The following is a 23,028-nucleotide window of genomic DNA, read 5'->3' on the forward strand; positions in this document are numbered from 1 at the left end:
ACACACTGTTTTCGAGCACCCTGAAGAACTCCAGAAGCACCTATTTACATAGAAATAATTGAAAATCATTCTGATAGCTTCAATAACTTGGGTCCCCTAAGACCTGTACCAGACAACAATTTGTTTGCCTAGTTGGAGTTAAAATATGTACTTGAAAGTAATAAAAGTACATTTATTTTAAAATATTCTATAATTCAGATGGGCCTCCCCTCCCCCACCCCGCAATTAGTAGGAATTAGTGAAGTTTCTTGGCGCTTCCAGCTATGAATAGCACACCCAGGAAGCCAAGGTTCACCTATAATCTCTTAATTAGACGCATCCCTCACGAAGCTGCCCACCATCCTTCAAAGGAATGTTGACAGCCTGTCAGCCACAGAGGACAGCTCCGAGATCCACACCTAGAATCATATGGATTTCCTATGAAAATTGCTTCAGCAGCAGCAGTTAGTCAATTTAATAACCTTATTAAACACTTTAATGACTTCTTGGGCCTAATGACTATATCTAGTATGAAGGAAGAAGCCAGGCAGAGTAGAATTAAAAATTTAAACTAACAGATCCCTACTGTTCTCCATGTGGGAAAAGACTTCTGAAGAAAGAGACTGCTAGACTCTTTGAAAAATCTAATTCCTGTGTTCTCTTATAATCATCACTCTTTGATTTCGGTGCACCCTGTTCCCCACCCCCTGCCTGACACACACCACCACCCCAGGTTCAACCTTTGTCCATTTATCCCTCGACCTTGGCTTCTTTCTTTTCCTTAGCTTGGATATGAGATGAAATTAACCATAAACATAGCTGTATTGTGTTGTTTTACACATGTTTCTCTTTAATCTTTACAACAATCCTAAAGGGTCAATAACATTATTATCCAATTACACAGATAAGGAAAGTAAGGCTTCTAAAGCTGAAGCAACTGGCCCAAAGCCAAATGGCCAATAGGCTGAGCTAGGTTTCAAACTCCCACCTTGCTCCAAACCTGTGTTCTAACATATCTATCTAGTAGTTCTTTTAGCAATGACAAATCCTAGATAATTTCCATTTTCATTGCAATTTTATTATTTTGGAGGGGAAAAATTACCATCTTCGCTATTAGCTAAAATACCAGTTCAAAAAACATGGACTTCTCGAAGGCTTTCTATCCCATCCTTACAGCTCTAGCCCCAAGCACAGTGTTAGCACATAGTAAGGCCTCATGAAATGTTTAAGAATTAACCAACCAGTTGACGACAAGGATGTTTCAAAAACAAAGGATGTGCAGATATTGTATGCTGAAAATTACAAGATGCAGCTGAAAGAAATCAAAAAAGCATATACTCCCTTGGTCTATATCTATGTGAGTATATGTCTATACCGTGTTCATGAATTGAAAGACTCAACACAATAAAGAGATCAATTCTCCCCAGTTTGATCAATAGGTTTAGTGCAATTCCTGTATAAATCCCAGTTAGAGTTCTGAAGACACAGATGAGCTTATTCTAAAATTTACATGGAAAGGGACCCTAGAATAGCCAAAACAACTTTGAAAAGAACTAAGTGAGAAGAATCCCTCTCCCTGATGTCAAGGCTCACTAGATAGCTACAGTAATCAAGACCATATGATACTGGAAGAGGTACACAGATCCAATGAACAGAACAGAAAACCCAGAAATAGACCCCTACACTGGGGCGCCTGGGTGGCGAAGTCGGTTAAGCATCTGCCTTTGGCTGGATCCTGCCCAGGAGCCCAGGGTCCTGGGATCAAGCCCCACAACCGGCTCCCTGTTCGGGCAGCTAGTCTGCTCCTCCCTCTCCCTCTGCCTGACCCTCCCCCTGCTTGTGCACGTGTGTGCGCATGCTCTCTCTCTCTCTGCCAAATAAATAAATAAATAAAATCTTAAAAAAAAAAAAAAAAGACCCATATAGTAATGCCCAACTGATTACTGACAAATGTGTAAAACCAATTCAATGAAGGATAGACAGCCTTTCAATAAGTGGTTCTGCAGCAATGACATATACAGGCCCAAGATGACCTTCTACCTGACCCTTGTATCTTCTACAAAAATCAATTCAAAATGGGTCATAGACTTAAATGCACACATGAAACTGTTAGGAAAAAATATAAGAGAAAATGTCTGGGGCCTGGGCCTAGACAAGGAGTTCTAAAGATTTGATGCCAAGAGGATAATCCACATAAGGAAATGGTGATACAGGACTTCACCAAAATTGAAAGTTGCCTCTGCAAAAGACCCTGCAAAGAAGCTGAAAAGACAAATGACAGACAGGAAGAAAATATTTACAAATTACACATCCCTCAAAGGACTTGTACCTAGACCCTATAAAGAACTCTCAAAACTCAACATTTTTGGGGCGCCTGGGTGGCTCAGTGGGTTAAGCCTCTGCCTTCAGCTCAGGTCATGATCTCAGGGTCCTGGGATCGAGCCCCACATTGGGCTCTCTGCTTGCAGGGAGCCTGCTTCCTCCTTTCTCTGCCTGCCTCTCTGCCTACTTGTGCTCTCTGTCTGTCAAATAAATAAATAAAATCTTAAAAAAAAAAAACTCAACATTTTAAAAAAGATTTTGTTTATTTATTTGAGAGAGGTAGAGAGAGAAACAGAAAACACAAGCAGGGGTGGGGGATTGAGGGAGGAGAAAGAGCAGACCCCCCACTGAGCAAGGAGTCCCAGGCAGAGCTCTATCCCCAGGACCCGGGGATCATGACCTGAGCCAAAGGCAGACGCTTAACCAACTGAGCCACCCCTGCTCCCCTCAAAACTCAACATTTAAGAAAAAAATGAATTCAATTAGAAAAGAGACAGAACACTCAAAGAGCCATTTTACCAAGGAGGACACAAAGATGGCAAGCAAGTGCATGAAATGTGGTGCCACGTCATCAGCCGTCAGGGAAACTCAGCTGGCCACCATCATGTGATACCACGTGCCTAGCACAGGGGCTGCTGGTGGTTCTGCTCTAGCATGTTAGCCACTTTGACAGGTGTGTGTTTTTCCCTACTTTTCACTGTAGCCCAGCTTTATAGTACTGTAAACTTAATCATGTGCTCCTCATAAGAATATTTACTCAGATTACAGGGCGCATGGGTGGCTCAGTGGGTTAAAGTCTCTGCCTTCGGCTCCAGTGATGATCTCAGGGTCCTGGAACCGAGTCTTGTATCGGGCTCTCTGCTCAGCAGGGAGCCTGCTTCCCCCTCCCCTCAGCCTGCCTCTTTGCCTACTGTGATCGATCTCTCTCTGTCAAATAAATAAATAAAATCCTTTTTTTTTTTTTAAAGAATATTTACTCAGATTACAGAAAGATGAGTAAGGGGGACAAGGGCTAAGCAATAAGAAGCTCTAGGCGTTAATGAGTATTAACTGTTCAGAGCCTTGATAAGAACTTTCTATCATAAAAATGAAGACTTGTTTCATTTTATGTTAGTTTTCTCAGGATATTTCTTTTTCCCCTATTCCAAAGGATATTTTACACGCTTATGTATTTAAACCAGGGACTTGTTCATTCATTCACTCAATGAAAGAGCGCCAACTCTATCCACACTGTTCTAAATTGGAGCGTTTAACCCATGTCTTATTCAACAGGGTTCTGTTCAGGACTCCCACGTAACAATCTTAAAACTAAAATATAGCCCATTTTACACACTACATTCTTTGCAAATAACAAGCTTGAAAGCAGAAGGAATGTATTAAGTAAGCTTCCTGTTTCTTAATAATAGTTATGACAAATCACCTAAAAGACATACTACGAGGGATATTACTTGCCACTTTATAGCGTGGAGGGTATTTAAATGCCATGCTCTGGCAGCTTTGAATGATGATTTTTAGGAAAGCTTTTTATTACTGCAGGAGAAATAACAGTGGATGAGATTCACTTAGACCTGCCTTTTATGTGACTTACAACAGTTCATGCTGTTGCAAGCATCTTTACACAAGTATCATCCCAAATTAAGGAGTTACCTTTGTATCTCATAACACCGTAGGAAAAGTGTGGTGGAGAGAGTCATCTTGTGCACTAAGAAGTAACTGCCGGGGCGCCTGGGTGGCTCAGTGGGTTAAGCTGCTGCCTTCGGCTCAGGTCATGATCTCGGGGTCCTGGGATCGAGTCCCGCATTGGGCTCTCTGCTCAGCGGGGAGCCTGCTTCCCTCTCTCTCTCTCTCTGCCTGCCTTTCCGACTACTTGTGATTTCTTTCTGTCAAATAAATAAATTAAAAAAATCTTTAAAAAAAAAAAAAAAAAAAGAAGAAGTAACTGCCAACCTGTGTTGAACTACACCACAAGGACACAATCAGCAAACTCCAGTTTGTGAAAACCTCTACAAACAAAAAATGCAGTTTCTTCAACAAATAAGTTGCAAAAGGGGGAAATAACAGAATAACAGACTTTAAACAATGTATTAACTAAGTGCAACGTGTGGTCTCTGTTTGAATCATGATTAGAACAATAAAACATAAATATAAATATATATATATACGTGTGTGTGTATGTGTGTGTGTGTGTGTATCCCTCCCACCAATAGAATCAGAAAAACTTGAACCCTGACTATTTGATGGTATGAAAGAATTAACTCTAATTATTTAAGGTGTGATAATATGGCTTATTCCTAAGAAGGGCCATTAGTTAGACATGTGTACTGAAATATTTATAGATAAAAATACACAATGTCTAGAATTTGTTTCAAAATAATTCACTGTCTGATCGCAGAAGAAAATGGATAGTGGGGGGGGATAGTTTGGTCATGAATTAATAATGTGCTAATTGTTGAATCCCTAGGTACATAAGGGTTCCTTATATTATTCTCTCTGCTTTATGTTTAAAATTTTATAAATGAAAAGTTAAAACTAGAGAAAGTGAAAGGAAAGAAGTCAGGGAAGAAGGGCGGGGGGGGGGGTCCTCCCAAGGAAACCGTTCGTTCCCTTTCAGAAAGGGAAGTCGCAAGTGAAAGCAAGTCAGAAACATAGATCTGATCTGAAATGCCAACCATTTGTTCAGCATTTATTGACACCATTAATGTAACAATAGCCCAATACTTGCCAAGCTTAAAAGATATGATTTTTTCATTATTAGAAAAATAAAACATCTATGCAATTCAAGAAAGATATATAGAAAATTTCAAAAGCAGATGAGTACACCATGAAAATAAAGCCCCCTACCTACTGGACTCCCAGTTTTTTGCCTACCTAAGGCAGGACTTTTATATATTTTTTGTATTATACCTATATAATATATATTTTATATTATATCTACATTATTATATATGTTGTATATTATTATATATTACTTATTATATATTGTTACATTACACCTATATTATTATATACATTATTATATTATTATATATTATATATATACTTTATAACACAAATGAAAGCATAATATAAATACTGTTTTATACCTTGCTTTATTTACTGCACAATCTTTTAAAAAACCTCTAAATGAGGGGCGCCTGGGTGGCTCAGTCAGTTAAGTGCCTGCCTTCAGCTCAGGTCATGATCCCAGGGTCCTAGGATCAAGCCCCAAGTTGGGCTCCCTGCTCTGCTGGAAGCCTCCTTCTCCCTCTCCCCCTGCTTCTGCTCTCTCTCTCACTCTCTCTTTCTGTCAAATAAATAAATAAAATCATTAAAAAACAAAACAAAAACCAAAACCAAACCTCTGTATGTGAACATATATAATTCAGTGTGGTTTCTTTTAAAAAAGAGTGTTCGTTTTAGAACAGCTTTAGATACACAGAAAAATCTCCATCTATCCTACATCTAGTTTCCCCTATTATAATATCACGTCACACAGGCAAGGAAGGAAGGAGGATGGAATAACAAAACAATTCATTGTAGCGAGTAGGAGAGTGCTCTGTCCTGTCACTTCCCTTTAAAGTCCCCCACATCAGAGGACCCAGGGGAAGGCTTGCTTATGGGATAGTCTTTAATGATATTCATTGGTTCCAGCCCAGTCAGTTTCCAATCAGTTTCCCAATAACAAAATCAGGCTTTCCTAGAACAAGCCGAAGTGGTTCCCATCAGTCAGCACAGGCCCCAAACATGTCAATGTTAAGTTTCCCTCATGTCTGTCCCTGCAGGGTCCCATCTCCTCCCTTGGTGGCAGGGTCCTCGAGGTGCCTGGAATTCCCCTGGGTGCACCTGGGTCTGCTCCAGTCAGTATATCCATTGCCACAGAGCTGAGGGATTTACTGCCCCTAAAGTGTCAGTAACTGGTCGTTGCTTTCCAGTGTGAAGTATGCACACTTTGAAGAAAAACCCTTATCCTAATGGCCCAGATTTCTGGAGGCAGAATTCCACCACCATGACCCAAGACAGCAGGGAAGATATACACCCTGTGCCCAAAACCCACACACACAGAAGGGGTTTCAGCCTACCCTTCCGGTCCTATCACATAGGCAGGGCCATCCCACTGACACCACAGGAGCCTGGGGCAGAGGAACAAACCCAGTGCCTTGGAGGGACCAGAGTGTGGGACCTTGTGAAACACGGTCCAGCAGGAGCGAACTGTTTATTTACCCATCACAGAAGAGGAGTTCAATGTAGCAGAAAGCGAGGGTCTTTAGCAATGCAGAAAAACCAGACAGCTTTCTCTGGACATTGGAACATAAAGAAAATAAAAAATGCCTGACTCCACGAAAGACAGCCTGAAACGTGTATCCTGACACAGCCACCTGCATTTCCATTAGGATCCTGGGTTCTGTCTCATTAAACAGAAGAGTTGATTCAGTTGGGTCCATCTAATTATTCTTATTAAAATATGTAACCATAATATTTTAATTGTAAATTAAAGTTGCATGCATGAATGAATCTGAATTCATTTTAATTTTACAATGGCCTAATGCCAAGGCCTTTTTATGGGGGAAGATCCATCAGCTCAGATACTGCTCTCCTGGGAATCCAGACCAATGTGCAAATGGAACGTGTTTAACTAACAGGGGAGACTCTCGCTCCCTGTTCTGCTCTCTCTAGATTTATTACAATAATAAAGCTATTTTAACAAGAGAGACTCCATTTGGTTACCCACCCCCCACATCTATTAAAAAAAAAAAAAAAAAAAAACTTAACCAAACTTCTAGGCTGGAACTACCAGTTAGGTGGAACTGTGTCTCTCCTAGGCTGTCTGAATTTTAAACAAGGATGGTAAATAGGTCTCAATTCATGTGCCAATGTCAAGATTAATTAGTAAAGTCTGCAATGGGCACCGAGTGGAAAGGGGTTTACACACACTGCCTCCTTGGTCTAGATGCTAGGACAATCGGTGATGTCGCATTCTGCCCTTACATATGCAGTCCGGTGGGACCGGAGTTATTTCCACTAAACGATAACCAGGCACTAGGATATTTAAAGTCTCAGCCAAAACCTCCTCCACTGCAACTACAGGGTAGGTGGTGAGATAAAAATACCTTTTGTAATTGAGGCTTTAGAAAGGCCTCTTCTTGACTTCTAAGCAGAGGCCTAAGGATAAGCAGGAGTTAGCCAGTCAAGAGGGAAAGAAGTCTGGGGGATAAAAGATTATTCCAAGCATTGAGGAAACATCTGTGAAAGCCCAGGGGCCCTGGGTACACAGGGCGTTCAAGTCTGCAGAACAAGGTCCAGAATAAGAAGTGAGAAGTGCATCGGGGGAACAGGGAAGGCAGAGGATGAGTCTGGGGAAAGAAGCAGAGTCCGATCACACAGGGCCTTAGAAACCACATTTACGAATTTTGACTTTGTTCTAAGAGCAATGCGTTAGATGCCAGGAGATCATTCTGGCCACAGGCAGACAATGGACTGATAGGTGATGAAAAGCACTATATTGGGGCACCTGGGTGGCTCAGTGGGTTAAGCCACTGCCTTCGGCTCAGGTCATGATCTCAGGGTCCTGGGATCGAGTCCCGCATCGGGCTCTCTGCTCAGCGGGGAGCCTGCTTCCCTCTCTCTCTCTCTGCCTGCCTCTCCGACTACTTGTGATTTCTCTCTGTCAAATAAATAAATAAAATCTTAAAAAAAAAAAAAAAAGAAAAGCACTATATTACAATACAACTAGAGGCACGTGAGTGGCTCAGTCGGTCAAGTGTCTGTCTTCAGCTCAGGTCATGATCCCAGGGGCCTGGGACGGAGTCCTGCATCGGGCTCCCTGCTCAGCGGGAAGCCTGCTTCTCACTCTCCTACTCCTCCTGCCTGTGTTCGCCCTCTTGCTGTCCCTCTCTCTGTTAAATAAATAAATGAAAATTTTTTAAAAAACATTAAAAACAATAACAACAACAACAAAAAAAACTCAACAATAATACATCCAGAACTTAGCCTGACTATGCTGAGCTCTTGCTGACAGAGGATAAACTTCCAAACATTTAATCTCTTTCTTCTTACTATTGTTTCCCTTTTCAGTTGAAGGACTTCCTAGTTTAAAAATTCCTTAATGTTAAAATACTATTATATAATTATTTATAGTAAAAGACTTTGGGGGCACTTGGGTGGCTCCAGTCAGTTTAGCATCTGAATCTTGATTTTGGCTCAGGTCATGATGCCAGGGTCATTGAGATGAGGCCCCGGGTTGGGCTCCCCACTGAGCACAGAGGATGCTTAAGATTCTCTCCTTTCCCTCTGCCCTTCCCTCCACTTGTGCTCCCCCCACCAAGGAAATAAATAAAGAAAACCTTTAAATGACTTTTTCAAGGTCAATAAAATACTTTATGTAGTTAGTTAAAATCTGTGTAGTTTTTATTAATTAAAGTGAGCTGGTAATAAAAATGAAGTGATTAATCCAACTGAGCAAAAAATGTATAAAATTAAAAATTAAAAAAATTTAAAGTAAACCTTCTTCTAATTGGGGGGGGGGGGGTCTTTGTTGCTTTCATCAACAGTTTTCCCCATAAGAGAACAACTTTCAAAACGTGCCTTTGGATGGGGTGCCTGGGTGGCTCAGTCGGTTAAGGGTCTGCCTTCAGCTCAGGTCATGATCTCAGAGTCCTCAGATTGAGCCCCGAATCTGGCTCCCTGCTCAGTGGGGAGTCTGTTTCTCTCTCTCTGACTCTCAAATAAATAAATAAAGTCTTAGGGGGAAAAAAATGTGCCTTTGGAATGTGCCATTGTTCACACACCCCCACTCCCCTGGCACAGCCTGCCCAGTGGCCAGGCCAATGTAGATTAGATGTGTCATGAAGAATTCACCTCACCCAGAGGGAGGTCTGGCCTCTGCCCTTGGCCCCTGGGAAGTGATCTCCAGGCCCCTGGAATGCCTTGCCTGACACAAGTACCTTTGCTAGCCCAGGCTCTGGCCGCTGGACAGTCCAACAAAGAAAATATGATGGGGGTTTAGGACCACATGGTACCTACTTCAACCTTTGGAGGAACCAGAGACTAACAATATTAGCCTGACCCCAGGAGGAGTGGATACTAAAAGTCAGCCACACGGGCAGTTTGTGACTGAACCCCAGTAAGAACTAGACACCAGAGGCCCTGCTGAGCTCCCCTGTGCATATCATCATACACAATGGCGGCAGCGTGACTCCACCAACTCTGTAAGGAGAGGACGAGCTGGGGCTCCACATTTGGACCTGGACCCCTCCCCAACTCTATCCTCTGCATCCCTTCCCTTGGCTCATTCTAATTTGTGTCCTTTCCCTATAATAAAGCATAACTGTGAGTATAACAGCTGTCTTTGCAAGTTCTGTGCATCTTCTTGTGAATTAGTAAAACAGGATGGTTCAGGGAACCCCTGAAATTGTCATTAGTGTCAGAAGTGAGAGAAGTCATATGGGGACCTACAGTGGAGCCAACTTCACAGAGAAGGGATTTCCTGAAAGAAACAGCCTGATCCCAGCTTTATTTAATACAGAGACAGGAGAAAAGTCTTGGTATTGTATGGGGTTAGCTCTATAGGGAGGATCGGTGGACTGACTAGAAAAGGATGCACAGTGCCTTCTGTTGTGCTGGGAACATCTGCACCTCGATCCGAGTGGGGTTACACAGATATACACATGAAAGATAATCTGCTGAGCTATACACACAAGATTAGGACATCTGATGCATTTTACCATATATATGTTATACCCACAAAGTTTAAAAACAAACAAACCAAAACACTGTCTTTGAAAATGGGGGAGCCCCAAAAAATAGTAAAAAGAAAAATAAAATTTAAAAAAATGGGAGAGCCCATCCTAGAATTAAACAGCAGAAGTGGGTTCGATTAATGAGGAGAATCTGAACCCAGAGACAGGGCTGAAAGACACAATGTGGGATCTAGCAAAGAAGCTTCTGGAAGGATTCTCTGAAATGGATTTTTTGAGTTGTACAGTGCTTTAAACCCGGGCAAGGCAAACAAAGGACCATGTGGCTGTGTGCGTGTGGGTGTGTGTATGTGTGTTTACTCCCTAAAAGTTCCTCTGCCACTATTCAGTTTCATTGGTCTCACCTAGTGACAATGTGTGTGGTACAGCAGTAGGAAGGGTAGGACAAATGAGTACTTCCAAGGAGCACCTGGGTGACTCAGTCAGTTAAGCATCAGACTCTTGATTTCTGCTCAGGTCATGATCTCAGGATGTGAGATCGAGCCCCATGTCAGGTGGGTGTGGAGCGCCTGTTTAGCCTGCCTAAGATTCTCTCTCTCCCTCTGTCCTTCCCCCTACCTCTCTCTCCCTTAAAAACAAGCAAACAAACAAACAAAAAAAAACTTTCAAGGGAGGGGGCTACTCAGCAAAGTGTTGGTGTGGTGATTGTCCTGCCCTCCTCCCAGTTAGTTGAAGTTCCAGAAGCTGGGACAAGAGGCCTGGGAGAACCATCAGGCTGGGTTCATTCAGGAAGGGACAGTGTTCTCTGAACTGTGTGGAACCAAGCCAACAGATCGAAGAGGCAATAAGCAAGGTAAAAGTGAAACTAATGGCAGACAGGTCCCTTGGGTTATTACCAGAGGTAGGGGGATTCACGCATGAGGCAACAGAGGAGAAAACCAAGAAAGTCAGAGGGAAGGAGTCAGAGTCTGGGAGAAATGTGAGTCACGGAACAAGATACTTTTATAAGCAGCGGGTGGGAGTGAGCTAAGAGCCAGCTCAGTCACTGCAACCAAGGAACGAGGGCTGAGGACACACCACAGCTGGGGAATGTGGGGAGTGGGGGCGCTGGAGGAGGCAGGCAGGTGTTTTATTTTTTCACCAGCCCTCCTCTAGGAGGCCCTGTAGTGTCTTGACTCCCCACCACAGACTGATGGTTAGTGAATGAAGAACTAACCTGCAGTGAGTCAAAATGCATGGACTATTTATTTTTGGATTTGTGATGACATACCTCTTTCTGTTGTTCTGGAAACATCTTCAGCACAGGACACAATCAATCTGAAAAATAAGATACCAACACTCAGTTATTTGAAAGTTCCATACTGGAGCAGGTATGTCGCTCGCGGCCTCCCACCAAATCCTGAGAGCAAAACTCTCTGGCTACCCACAGTCTCTGGAAGATGAACCTCTGCTCCTTCTTCCCTCCTGTCCACTGCTGACCAGACCAAGGTGAACCTCAGGCTGCCTGGGGACGGGGAGTCCAAGATGTGGCAAACCCAAGGCAGCTGGATGATGGCAGGCACTCAGACCGAAAGGCCAAGCAGAGTCTGGCTAGAGTTGGAGCTCTGGTGAGCCAGAGGCTGGACGGGGTCGGGAGCAGAGTGGCCAAGAGGGGTTGGTTGGCAAGATAGAGAGAACAGAGATGCCCAGAGAGATCCACCATGGAGAACAGCGCTGATGGCTTTACCAGCAATCAGACCTTCAAGAAACAGGTCATTCCTGTGAAACCTAAACCACTCCAGAGTTCAGACAAGAAATGATGTGACCCCAAGAGGGGTGCAGGTCAGCACCTTGACAGAAGTCAGTACCACCAACCTGAAGGTTGCTCTCAGGCCTTGACCGTTCCTGGGGTTGTCCACTGTATTTTAAACGTCACTTATTATATGAGCTCGTTGGAGTGTATACCTGGTCCACGTCCAAGAAAATCAAAATCCCCTGACTATATCCATGCGTATGGATTCTCACAAACTGAAAGCTGGCACCACAGCTGTGACTGTATGGTCAATGTCTGTCTTTATTTTGAGAATATAAGTCTGACTCCATTTTCAGGACACTTTTTACCATCCACAAATACTTTTGAGTCTACTAATGTCCTTGGCACTGTAGAGAATATGAGGAAGCAAGAACGTGAGCTTCAGCTTCCAGACCCACATGATGGTACTGCTAAGATGTCCCACAGCAGACAGAGGAAAGGACCTCCTGCAGGGAGAGAGTGGACTGTGGGGACAGGCTGCACGATTTCCAAGGGGAAGATGGTTCTTGTCACCTGGAGGGCATGGAAGGACCCACAGAAAACGCAGCAATGTCAGTGTTCATGGAAGGAAGAGGGAGTTTCAAGGGAACAGAGGGGACAATCGCATGCACAATGGATGGAGAAAAGCATGATAGAGAGTCATGAGGCAGTGGGTGGGTCAGTTCTACAGAGGGAAAGGGACAGTGTAGGGGGGACTGGGTTGAATTGTTGCTGCCAGAAAAGATATGTCTGCATCCTAACCTCCAGAACCTATTTGGAAAAAGGGTCTTTGGAGACATAAATAAGAATCTCAGATGTGATCACCCTAAATTATGAATGTGGGCCCTCAATGTGATGACAAATGTTCTTATGAGAGACAGAAGAGGAGAAAATCCACACACAGAGGAAAAGGCCTCGTGAAGACAGAGACAGGGTTGCTGAGCTGCAGACACAAGTCAACGACACCTGGAGTCACTAGAGGCAAGGAAGAACATTCCTGTAGAGCCTCCAGAGGGAGCCCAGTGCTGCCAACATCTTGATTTCAGACATCTGACCTCCAGAACTGTGAAAGAATCCATTTCTCTTGTTTTAAGCCACCAAGTTTGTGGTAACTTCCTTGGGCAGCCACAGCAAGCTCATGCAGAATGAGTCTGCGGGGATCCAACAGGAGAGCTAGGCTGGCACCACAGCTGTGGAGGGGGTGGGAATTCATGCGTTCATACAGCACTCAACAAATACAGTGCTCCTAGCAGGTGCCGTGTGCTGGGCTAGGAACGGGCGCGCAGCAGAGCATGGCCTACACCCGGAGCTTGTGAGATGACTTCAGAACTATAATGTGGAAGGGACGGGAAGGGAAAGGTCAGCTGTTGCAAGAATGGAGGGACAGAATGGGATGGGGGTGCTGGGAAGGCTTCACTGAGCAAGTGGCACTTGAGCTGAGGCCCAAAGGAGGGTACGATTTAGCCAGGAATGCAAAGAGAGAAACACATTCTCAGCAGAGGGACTGGCGTGTGCAAAGGCTAGAAAGAAGAGAAGCTTGAGAGATGGGTTCTTGAAGGAATTCCTGTAGTGCATAAACCTCAGACTGAGGGCTGTGTTCACCTCAGGGCTGGTCATGTTTCCTACACATGCTGCTCTGCTCTACACACCTGAGCCGCTGCCTTCACCCCTTCCAGATCCCCTGCAAACTCCCACTGCTCTTCCATGATTCTGCTCAGAAATCACTTCCCCTCTCCTGCCCCCACTCCCAGCCCCATCACAGGTCCCCTGCCATCAGCAACCTTGCTTGCATCACAATTATTTGTATTTTCTGTCTCCCCAACTGATTCAATTTCTCCAACACAGCATTTCTGTATTTTCCCATGTCATTAAATTTTGAAACCATCCTGTGAGGGAGATGCGAGCCTCCTTACTATACAGGTAAGAGAACAGACAGACCAAGTTGCCCTCACACAGCTCATGAGAGAACTCCAGTCCAAGTTCATCAACTCAAGCCAGTCTACTTCCCAAGGCTATTCTTTCCATTGCCTGAGGCTGCATCCATGACTGTGTCATATGAAAAAATGGGTCAAAGTTTGGGTCTTAATCCTCCTTAAAGAGCTTGTGCTTTTCCCACATAGGCGGAAGGACCCTGCAATCCCAGTAGAGTGCCAGCCACCCTGAGATGTTACAGACCAAGTAGCAAGGAAGTTAGGAAAAGAAAGTTTAAACCAGTTCCAAAACATCACAGAGAACCACAGAGTCGACCTTTACTATCTGAAATCACAGGAAGAGAGGTAGAAGGGGGAAGACTTCCATTGTCTACTCTACAGACTTCCATATTGTTTGAATTTTTCTAGTTAACACAAATTCATTTTATACTTTTTGAAGTAACAACTGTTTAAAGAAAATTAAACTCCGTAATTCAATTAGAATTCTAACATAAATTAAGATTTTTATTTCATGTAAAATAAATAGCAGATTTGAGTTACAAAGAGATGCTACCTTTATAACACAAAATGTCATCTGGTACGATATCTTGCCATGGCATTTACTAATGAGAGAAGGAAATTAAATGATCGCACATAGTATGATTTGAGATAAAAGGTCGGTTGTGTATAATTACGCAAACCAAAGCTGCTCACCAGAAACTGCCCTCTGAAAAAACAATACCCACTTGGTGGGTTATATATTAGATTTGTTTAGACTTCCAAATTCCCTAGACTAACCCATGTGTCTGTCATTATACTGTACATAGGGAACTCTTGCCTCCCTGGAAGATCTTCTTCCAACAACTATGGAACCCTGCCTCTAGGTGGCCATCAACAAGGCTTTCTTTGGAGAGAGCACATTATTTCCCCACCACCAATGGGGAACCACAGCACACCTGGATAGTCACCTACTGAGACCCATTATTCTTCCTACTTACCTTCCTAGAAAGAATTGTTAAATCTCAGGGTGTCTGGGTGCTCAGTTGGTTGGTCATCCAACTTTTGATTTTAGTTCAGGTCATGATCTCAGGGTCATGAAATTAAACCCTGAATCAGGTTTCACACTCAGTGCAGAGTCTGCTTATCCCCCCTCCCTCTGCTCCTCCCCCCAACTCATGCCCCCCCCCCCAAATAAATAAATAAAATCTTAAAAAAATATATTAAATTTCACCACCACTCCAAACCACAGGAACGTTGTTCAGGTTAGAACTGTGTACACAGTGATGGCAGATATGGGGGTTGTCCCGTGCTGGGAAACATGGTGGCCACAGAGACTCATCTGACAGACTCAATGTATCTTCACAACTCTATCACTGCCTTGAGAAGATGATGTGCCCAAACCAGAAACATCAGGAAGAAACTGCCTTCATTTTCCCTCTTGGAATATTTCTTCTATAAAATAGAAAATGACTGTGAAACAAAAAATTCTATAGAGCGGGGCTTGGCAAATTTTTTTCTCTAACGGGTCAGATAGTATATATTTGAGGTTTTGCAGGCCAAACGGTCTCTGTTACAACTATCCAAGTCTGCAATTTGTAGTGAGAAAGCACACAGATGCCCAGTGATCTAATGCAGACGGCTGTGTCCCAGCAAAACTTTATCTACAAAAACAGGCGGCAGTCCTTTGCAGACCCTATCTAGGGAGCAATCAAGTGTTGTGTTTTCAAGTCTCTAATTTAATAAAGCTCTTAGATCAACAGGAAAAAGTTTTCACAGTGTTAAGCTTGGTCTGTCTACCTGAAGGCTATCTCCACTCTGACAAGCAAAGTACTGCCTGAGTCTGTGGCCCATACATGTGGGTGGACAGAGAAGGGATTATGTACTTCTCCCAGTGGCAAATAAGGAACACAAGTGCAGTTTACATCATTCTCTAAAGTGAAAATGAGGATGGGGGGTAAGCTTTCAGCAGCAGAGTTTTGGGTTTCCCTACCATCCCGTGTCAAAGGCTGATTAAGGTGACTTGTTAATCATGAACTAGATTGGAATTTATATCAAAGCCACAAGGAAATCCTAAACAGAACAAAACTGGTTTTATCAAAGATCTACAGAGTTATTGATTCGCCGTAACAATACACAACTTCATAAACCGAACAGATGTTTCTCTATATTTCCCACACCAAAGCGAAGAGAAATGCCATGCGCTCCCAGAAGAACGTGCAGGAAATCTTTAACTGACCTCACAGTGGACAGAGCTTTGTGATAGTAAGGGGACAGGTTTCATCAGGAAACCACTGCTATAGCTTTCTTGGCTTTTTGTTTGTTTGTTTGTTTGTTTTACTATGTGAGGAGAAGTAATCAACCCTCAAACAACATACACTTAACCTCTTCTCTCTTCTGGAGATATGGCTGGATTCCAGGAGCTGGGGCCGGAGCCTGGAGACCGGCCTACAAGCCGTATGCGGAAGAGCAAGTTAAGTATGAAAGGTAACACCCTTCCGTTAGATGTCGCCACGTCTCACCATCTCAACTGCATACCTGGGTTCTTCGGATGCATTTCCACCTTCGTCTTAGGGCCTTACAACAATGCGCTACCACTGTAATGTGGAAGAGACGCTGCTCTGGGTCAACTGTATTTTAAGAAAGGCATCCGTCCCCATTTCCTTTTCTTTCTTTCTTTCTTTTTTTTTTTCAATTAGCAATAATCGCGCCTCGGATAAACCTCATTGGCTACGATACTGCCACTGCGCAAAGCTCTTTTTTTTCAAAGATTGTATTTGTTTATTTGAGAGAGAGATTGAGCGAGAAAGAGAACACAAGCAGGAGCAGGGGCAGAGGGAGAAGGAGAAGCAGGCTCCTTACTGAGTAGAGAGCCCGATGCAGGGCTTGATCCCAGGACCCCAGGATCATGACCTGAGCTGAAGTCAGATGCTTAACCCACCGAGCCACCCAGGTGCTCCATCCCCACTTCCTTTCCTGTTAGGATTCTACCTCCAAGGAGGGCTTTTATAAGAAAGTTAGACAAAAGCCCTGGTATTGAAAGGGTGTAAGGTTGGAATCCCAGTGAGTACTGGAGAAGGACCACAGGAGGAGCTGCCTGAAGAGCCTGGGTCAGGTTCAAAGGTATCCAAGGTGACAGGAGATGGAAGGATGGCTGCTTTTAGGAGTACCCAGGAACGTGTTGATCTGCGGTTCCAAAAACCTTACTGCCCGTCCTTCAAGTGGAGACTCTCTTCCTACCTACACGCCCCCTGCAGTGTGCAGGGAGGACGGACGGGGCAAGGTTCTGTCTATACCTGTGCCTCGCCAGCTCACTGCCCAGCAGGGGATAGGCTCACCATGGCAGGGGATTGATGCTGTGGCCATTGTGCCGCCCTGGGAAATGCCCCAGGGTGCTGAAAGCCCCAGAGAAGGCTCTGGAACCCCTAGGATGATGGTTAGTAAACACCTCCCCACCCTCATATACACAAAAAATTGGAAAAAAAAACTTGAGAAAACAGTGATAGACATGACTGTATGAAAATTTAAACCTGTTGTATGTTTCAAAGGGATATAAAGACAATATTATATAGTACTATTTATAATACATGACAAAGGGTTAATATTTAATTTATGAAAAGCTCTTATAAATCCGTACCAAAGAATATTTCTGTAGAAAAATAAGCAAAGTTAGGGGCGCCTGGGTGCTCAGTTGTTAAGCCTTTGCCTTCCCTCCAGGTCATGATCCCAGAGCCCTGGGATGGAGCCCCACATCAGGCTCCCTGCTGGGCGGGAAGCTTGCTTCTCCGTCTCCCACTCCCCCTGCTTGTGTTCCTTCTCTCACTGTATCTCTCCCTGTCAAATAAATAAATAAAATCTTAAAAAAAAAAAAAAGAAAGAAAGAAAACTAAGCAAAGTTATCAATAATCAATTCGCAAAACAAAAATAATAAAGGTCAAACTCAACAACGAAAAAAAAAACAACCTGATTAAAAACTGGACAAAGGATCTGAATAGACATTTCTCCAAAGATGACATACAAATAGCCAAAAAGCACATGAAAAGACAGTATCACTAATCACTAGGGAAATGCAAATCAAAACAATGAGTTATTATCTCACATCCAGTTAGGAAGGCTACTATCAAAGAAACAGAAAACAAGTACTGTTGAGGATATGGGGAAACTGGAACCTTTGTGCCCATGGGAATGAAAAATCATGTTGCTCCTTAGAAAACATTATGGAGGTTCCTTTAAAAATTAAAAATGGGGTGCCTGACTGTCTCAGTTGGAGGGGCATGAGACTCTTGATCTCAGGGTCATTGAGTGTGAATCCCACATCGGGGGTGGAGATGACTTAAATAAGCAAATTTTTAAAAAATTAAAAAGAGAACTACTTTATAGTCCACAATTCCACTTCTGGGTTTACATCCAAAAGAACTGAAAGCAGGATCTCAAGGAGATATTTGTACACCTGTGTCCATAGAAGCATTGTTTCAAAAGCCAAGAAGGGTGAGCAACCCAAGTGTCCACTGACAAACGAGTGAGCAAGACGTGGTATATACACACAATGGAGTATCAGTCAGCTACTTCTTTTTTTTTTAAAGATTTTATTTATTTATTTGACAGAGAGAGATCACAAGCAGGCAGAGAGGCAGACAGAGGGGGTGAGTGGGAAGCAGGCTCCCTGCTGAGCAGAGAGCCCGATGCGGGGCTCGATCCCAGGACCCTGAGATCATGACCTGAGCCGAAGGCAGAGGCTTAACCCACTGAGCCACCCAGGTACCCCTCAGTCAGCTTTTAAAAGGAAGGAAATTCTCACACATTTTACAATATGGATAAACCCTGAGGACATTAAATAAAATGATCAGTCACATACACAAAAACCGGATACTTTATGATTCTACTTATTTACCTAAGGTTTCTAAACTAGCCAAATTCATAGAAACAGAAGGGAGAATAGTGGTTGCCAGGGGAAAATGGAGAGCTCTTGTAAATGGGTGCAGAGTTTCAGTTTGGCCGGATGAAACCGATCTGGAGATGTCACACAACAACGTGAATACTAGTGAACTGTACACGTAAAATGGGCAAGCTGATAAATTTTATATATACTTAGCACAATTAAAAAGTTTTGGAAAAAAGGTCAATGATCTATTTAAAATGTTCAACCTTGCTATAAACAGAAATGCAAATAAAAAATAAGATACCATATTTGTGTCTATTAAATTAGAATGGTTTTTTGATGATAATATCCACATTGGCAAAGATCATAAGAAACAGAACTGATTGCAGCTGGTAGGAATGAGAGATATTTCAATATTCCAGAAAGACAATTTGGCCATATGTTTCAAAAGAATTTTTAAATTGCTCATGTTCTTTGACTCAATTATTCCACAACTGGGAACTCAACCTAAAAAAATTAATCTGACATGTGCAAAAAAAGTTCTGTATGTAAGAATGTTTCCAATGCAGGGTTGTTAAAAAAAAAATAGATCAAATAAAATGGAAACCTAAATGTCCATTAGTAAATTAGAAAAAGTGAATGATAGTAGAGCTGAGTAACAGACCAGCTTGTACCACTAGAAATTACATTATAGAAGATTATTAAATGATAGGGTCTTTTGAAGAAGTATTGTCAAGTGATTTTTCTAAGTATGTATCTTTGTTGTTGTTGTTGTTTTAAGATTTTATTTGTTTGTCAGAGAGCTCGAGTACACGCAAGCAGGGGAAGCAGTAGGCAGAAGGAGAAGCAGACTCCCTGCTGAGCCGGGAGCCGGATGCGGAACTCCATACCAGGACCCTGGGATCACAACCCCAGCTGAAGGCAATGCTTAACCAACTGAGCCACCCACGTGTCCCAGTACGTTTCTATTTCTTTACTTATCTGAGAACTGGAGCCTACACAGAACAAATTAACAGTGGTAATTTCATTTTTTTAAAAAAATTTATTTATTTGACAGAGAGAGAGAGACAGCTAGAGAGGGAAACAAGTAGGGGGAGTGGGAGAGGCAGAAGTGGGTTCCCCGCTGAGCAGGAAGCCTGATGAGGGGCTCTGTCCCAGGACCCTGGGATCATGACCTGAGCCGAAGGCAAGACGCTTAATGACCGAGCCACCCAGGAGCTCCAACTGTGGTCATTTCTGAATGGCTGGAATTCTAATCATGTTTTTCTGTATTTTTCCAGAAGTTTACAATGCATTTGTTACTTTCAAAGTCTGAAAAAGCTATCTCACTTTTTTAAAAAGTAAAACTTTATGTGCTCAGTTACCTTTATATTCCCATTTCCAAGAAAACAAACAACTACATTAATTTCACTGTGTTTTACTTCCTGCTATGATGTTCAGCAACTTTTCTATATAAATGAAAACCTACTGACTTCTTACTTTCATCTCATAAAGATATGCCTCCTTGGGGTGGTTCTAGAGTCAAAGTTGAACTCCGTACCAGTTTTTCTCATACTTGTTCTCAGTACCACCTATGTCCTTCATGCTGCATTGGGCAGGTCTGGGAGGGGGGCTGTGGGCCCCCAAAGCTCCTCGAGGGGAAAGCTGTCAGCCAAGGTCCTAAGGGAGAGGCAGTTCTACAGGTATCATGGCAGGGGAGGGGGAATTCCTAGACACAGGTGAGGCATCAGTGATAAGCATCGGACTCCAGTGAGGCCAGTCCACAGGTTATTGAGGTGCCCGAGGCACAGCCTGGCACCGAAAGAAGGGCTGGGCACCCACTCCCTCCCATATTTGGTCCAGGAAGCACTGGAAGACTTGGCAGTTCCCTGGGACCTGAAGCTGGGAAATGACAAAAGAGAAAGGGAGGAGTAATGATGTCACAGCAGGAGTTCTGAGGGACCAGAGCTTGCACTTAAACAGAAGCCATGAGGAAGATAAAAGTTCTTGTGAGATATTAAAGAAACTGGCCACCAGAAAAGCTGAAGTTTGGTGCTGGCTTCAGCTGCTGACATCCACAGAGATGCCTGGAGCCAGCGCCTTTAGTGCCCAGTGGCTCAAGGTTTCACGCCTCCTGGGTTCGCATGTACCCCTTTACTCAAGGTAGCTTGAGGTAGATCCCAACGTGGACAATCAAAAGAGTGCTTCCAAAATGAAAAGGAAAAACAAGCATATCCTCCTTGAGAGAACACAGCTGCTCTACTGTGGTCCAGTTTCCATTTTGGTTCAGTTTATGCAGAACCCCCCTATAAAGCCCGCCAAGCTCTTCTCAGTCTGAACTTAGAACTTAAGAAAGACAAACTGAGGGGCACCTGGTGGCTCAGTCGGTTAAGCATCCAACTCTTGGTCTCAGCTCAGGTCTTGATCTCAAGGTCATGAGTTCAAGCCGCATACTGGGCCCCAGGCTGGGTATGGAGGCTACTGGTAGGTATTAAGGAAGGCACGTATTGCATGGAGCACTAGGTATGGTAAACAAACAATGAAAAAAGAAAATAATAAATAAATAAATAAAATTTTTTTAAAAATACCAAAATGGAAAAACAAGCAGAAATCTGAGGTTCAGTTAAAGTTGGATGCATACGGGGCACCTGGGTGGCTCAGTGGGTTAAAGCCTCTGCCTTCAGCTCAGGTCATGATCTCAGGGTCCTGGGATCGAGTCCTGCATCGGGCTCTCTGCTCAGCGGAGAGCCTGATTCCTCCTCTCTCTCTGCCTGCCTCTCTGTCTACTTGTGATCTCTCTGTCAAGTAAATAAATTAATTAAATCTTAAAAAAGTAAAAAAAATAAATAAAGTTGGATGCATAAATAAAATTGCCATTTAAGTTTTCTGCCATTTATCACAAAAGATAAAAATTAAAGAGGATAAGACATTGCTTCTTAAGGTTTATTAGCAGTCTAAAAATACTGATTCATCATATGAAAAACAATGAAACCACTAAGTTGTTATTCTCAACAACATAAGGGTTCCATTAATGATTGTGAAGATGATGTTGGCCAAACTGGGGGTTTAGAATTCAGGAACAAGAAACAACACATCGAATTTTAGCCTCACAACTATTTTGGTGTTATTTAGGAAAAGTACTAACTTAGACTTAGCCACTCTGGACACATAGACATGCATGTGGTGGGCCTGACCTCTACTTCCCATCATATACGAACTCAGGACAGCCACCTGAGGGACAGCTGGGGGGTGGGGTTAGCACAGAGAACATGACCAGAAGAAACAGAATTGAAGAAAAGAAGCCATTGAAAGCAGATATAGGAGAGAAGCGGGCACTAGAGCAGACACACTGGTAATACTAGACTTCCTAACTTGTAACATCCTCTCTCCCCAAAACAAACCTACCCTCCCAGATCAAACCCAAGAATATTTTTCACATTTTCCAAATGGTCTCCTCCTTTTTCTATGCTATTAACGTTCTTCTACATAATAATATGTCTGGGCTACTCCTTTTCCTCTTCTAGAAAAGCAGATAAATTTGAAATGGGGGGGGGGGGTCAGTAATTTAAGTATTAGTGTGAATTCATCCAATCAGATTGCATTCCTGTTAACCAAAAGCTATCTACAGCTATTCACTCCCCTCTCCCACCCCATCACCACGCAATTTGGATTAGGATGAAAAAGAGGGGAAACCACTGGTACTTGGGGGTGTAGAGTTCTTTGGAGGTTGATGCATCCCCCAGGGCCATGTCACAGAATCATGAAAGACATGAGAACACAGCCCCTTGAAGAACAGCAGAAAATGCTCTGCTCTTCTTTCCTGCCAACGGTTGGGAAGACATTTTTTTCTCTAGCCCTTCACCTAGTAAGGGGGCTTTGCAGAACTACTACCATAATTTCCCATCAAAACACTACCTGAACAATAGCATCAAAAGGATAAAATACCAAGGATTAAATTAACAAAATAAATACAAAGTGTATATTCTTAAAATTACCAAAGGACACTGAAAGAAATTAGAGAAGATCTATATTAGAGAAGATCTAAATAATTGGAAAAAACATCCTGTGTTCATGGACTGGAAGACAACATTGTTAGGACAACAACTCTGCTCAAACTGATCTATAGATTTAATGCAGTCTTTATCAGAATCTCAGCTGACTTCTCTGTACAAACTGACAAGCTGATTCTAAAATTTCTCTTTAATTGCAAGGGACCCAGATTAGTCAAAACAACCCTGAAAAAGAAGAACATAGTAGAAAGATTCCCACTTCCTGATTTCAAAACTTACTATAAAGCAATAGTACTTAAGACAGTGTGCAAGTGTCACAAGGATAAACAAACAGATTAATAGCAAAGAATTAACAGTCCGGAAGTAAATCCATACATACCTTCATGGTCAACTCATTTTCAACAGGGTGCCAAAACAATTCAATGGGGGAAAAAGTCTTTACAACAAATGGTTCTGAGATCAGAGATGGCAAAAGATTAAAGCTAGAGGTTTACCTACTTTATACCAT

The 23,028-nt window shown here is 43.0% G+C and overlaps 1 protein-coding gene across 5 annotated transcripts in view; it reads right to left on the reverse strand.

Moving 5' to 3' along the window:
* The window catches only part of SNX10 (sorting nexin 10), a 71,454-nt gene that overhangs the window by 18,296 nt on the left and 30,130 nt on the right, over positions 1 to 23,028 (reverse strand). For 4 of the 5 annotated variants that reach the window (XM_082693211.1, XM_082693210.1, XM_082693213.1 and 1 more), the window contains one exon: positions 11,245 to 11,291. In XM_082693211.1, coding sequence (XP_082549337.1) covers positions 11,245 to 11,268 — 24 coding nt within the window. In that variant the 5' untranslated portion in view covers positions 11,269 to 11,291. Of the gene's footprint in view, positions 1 to 11,244; positions 11,292 to 17,331; positions 17,487 to 23,028 lie in introns of all 5 variants that reach the window. The other variant, XM_082693212.1, reaches the window with a different exon arrangement.

This window comes from Mustela nivalis, assembly GCF_964662115.1.
Source record: "Mustela nivalis genome assembly, chromosome: 12".
Classification (NCBI taxonomy): Eukaryota; Metazoa; Chordata; class Mammalia; order Carnivora; family Mustelidae; genus Mustela; species Mustela nivalis.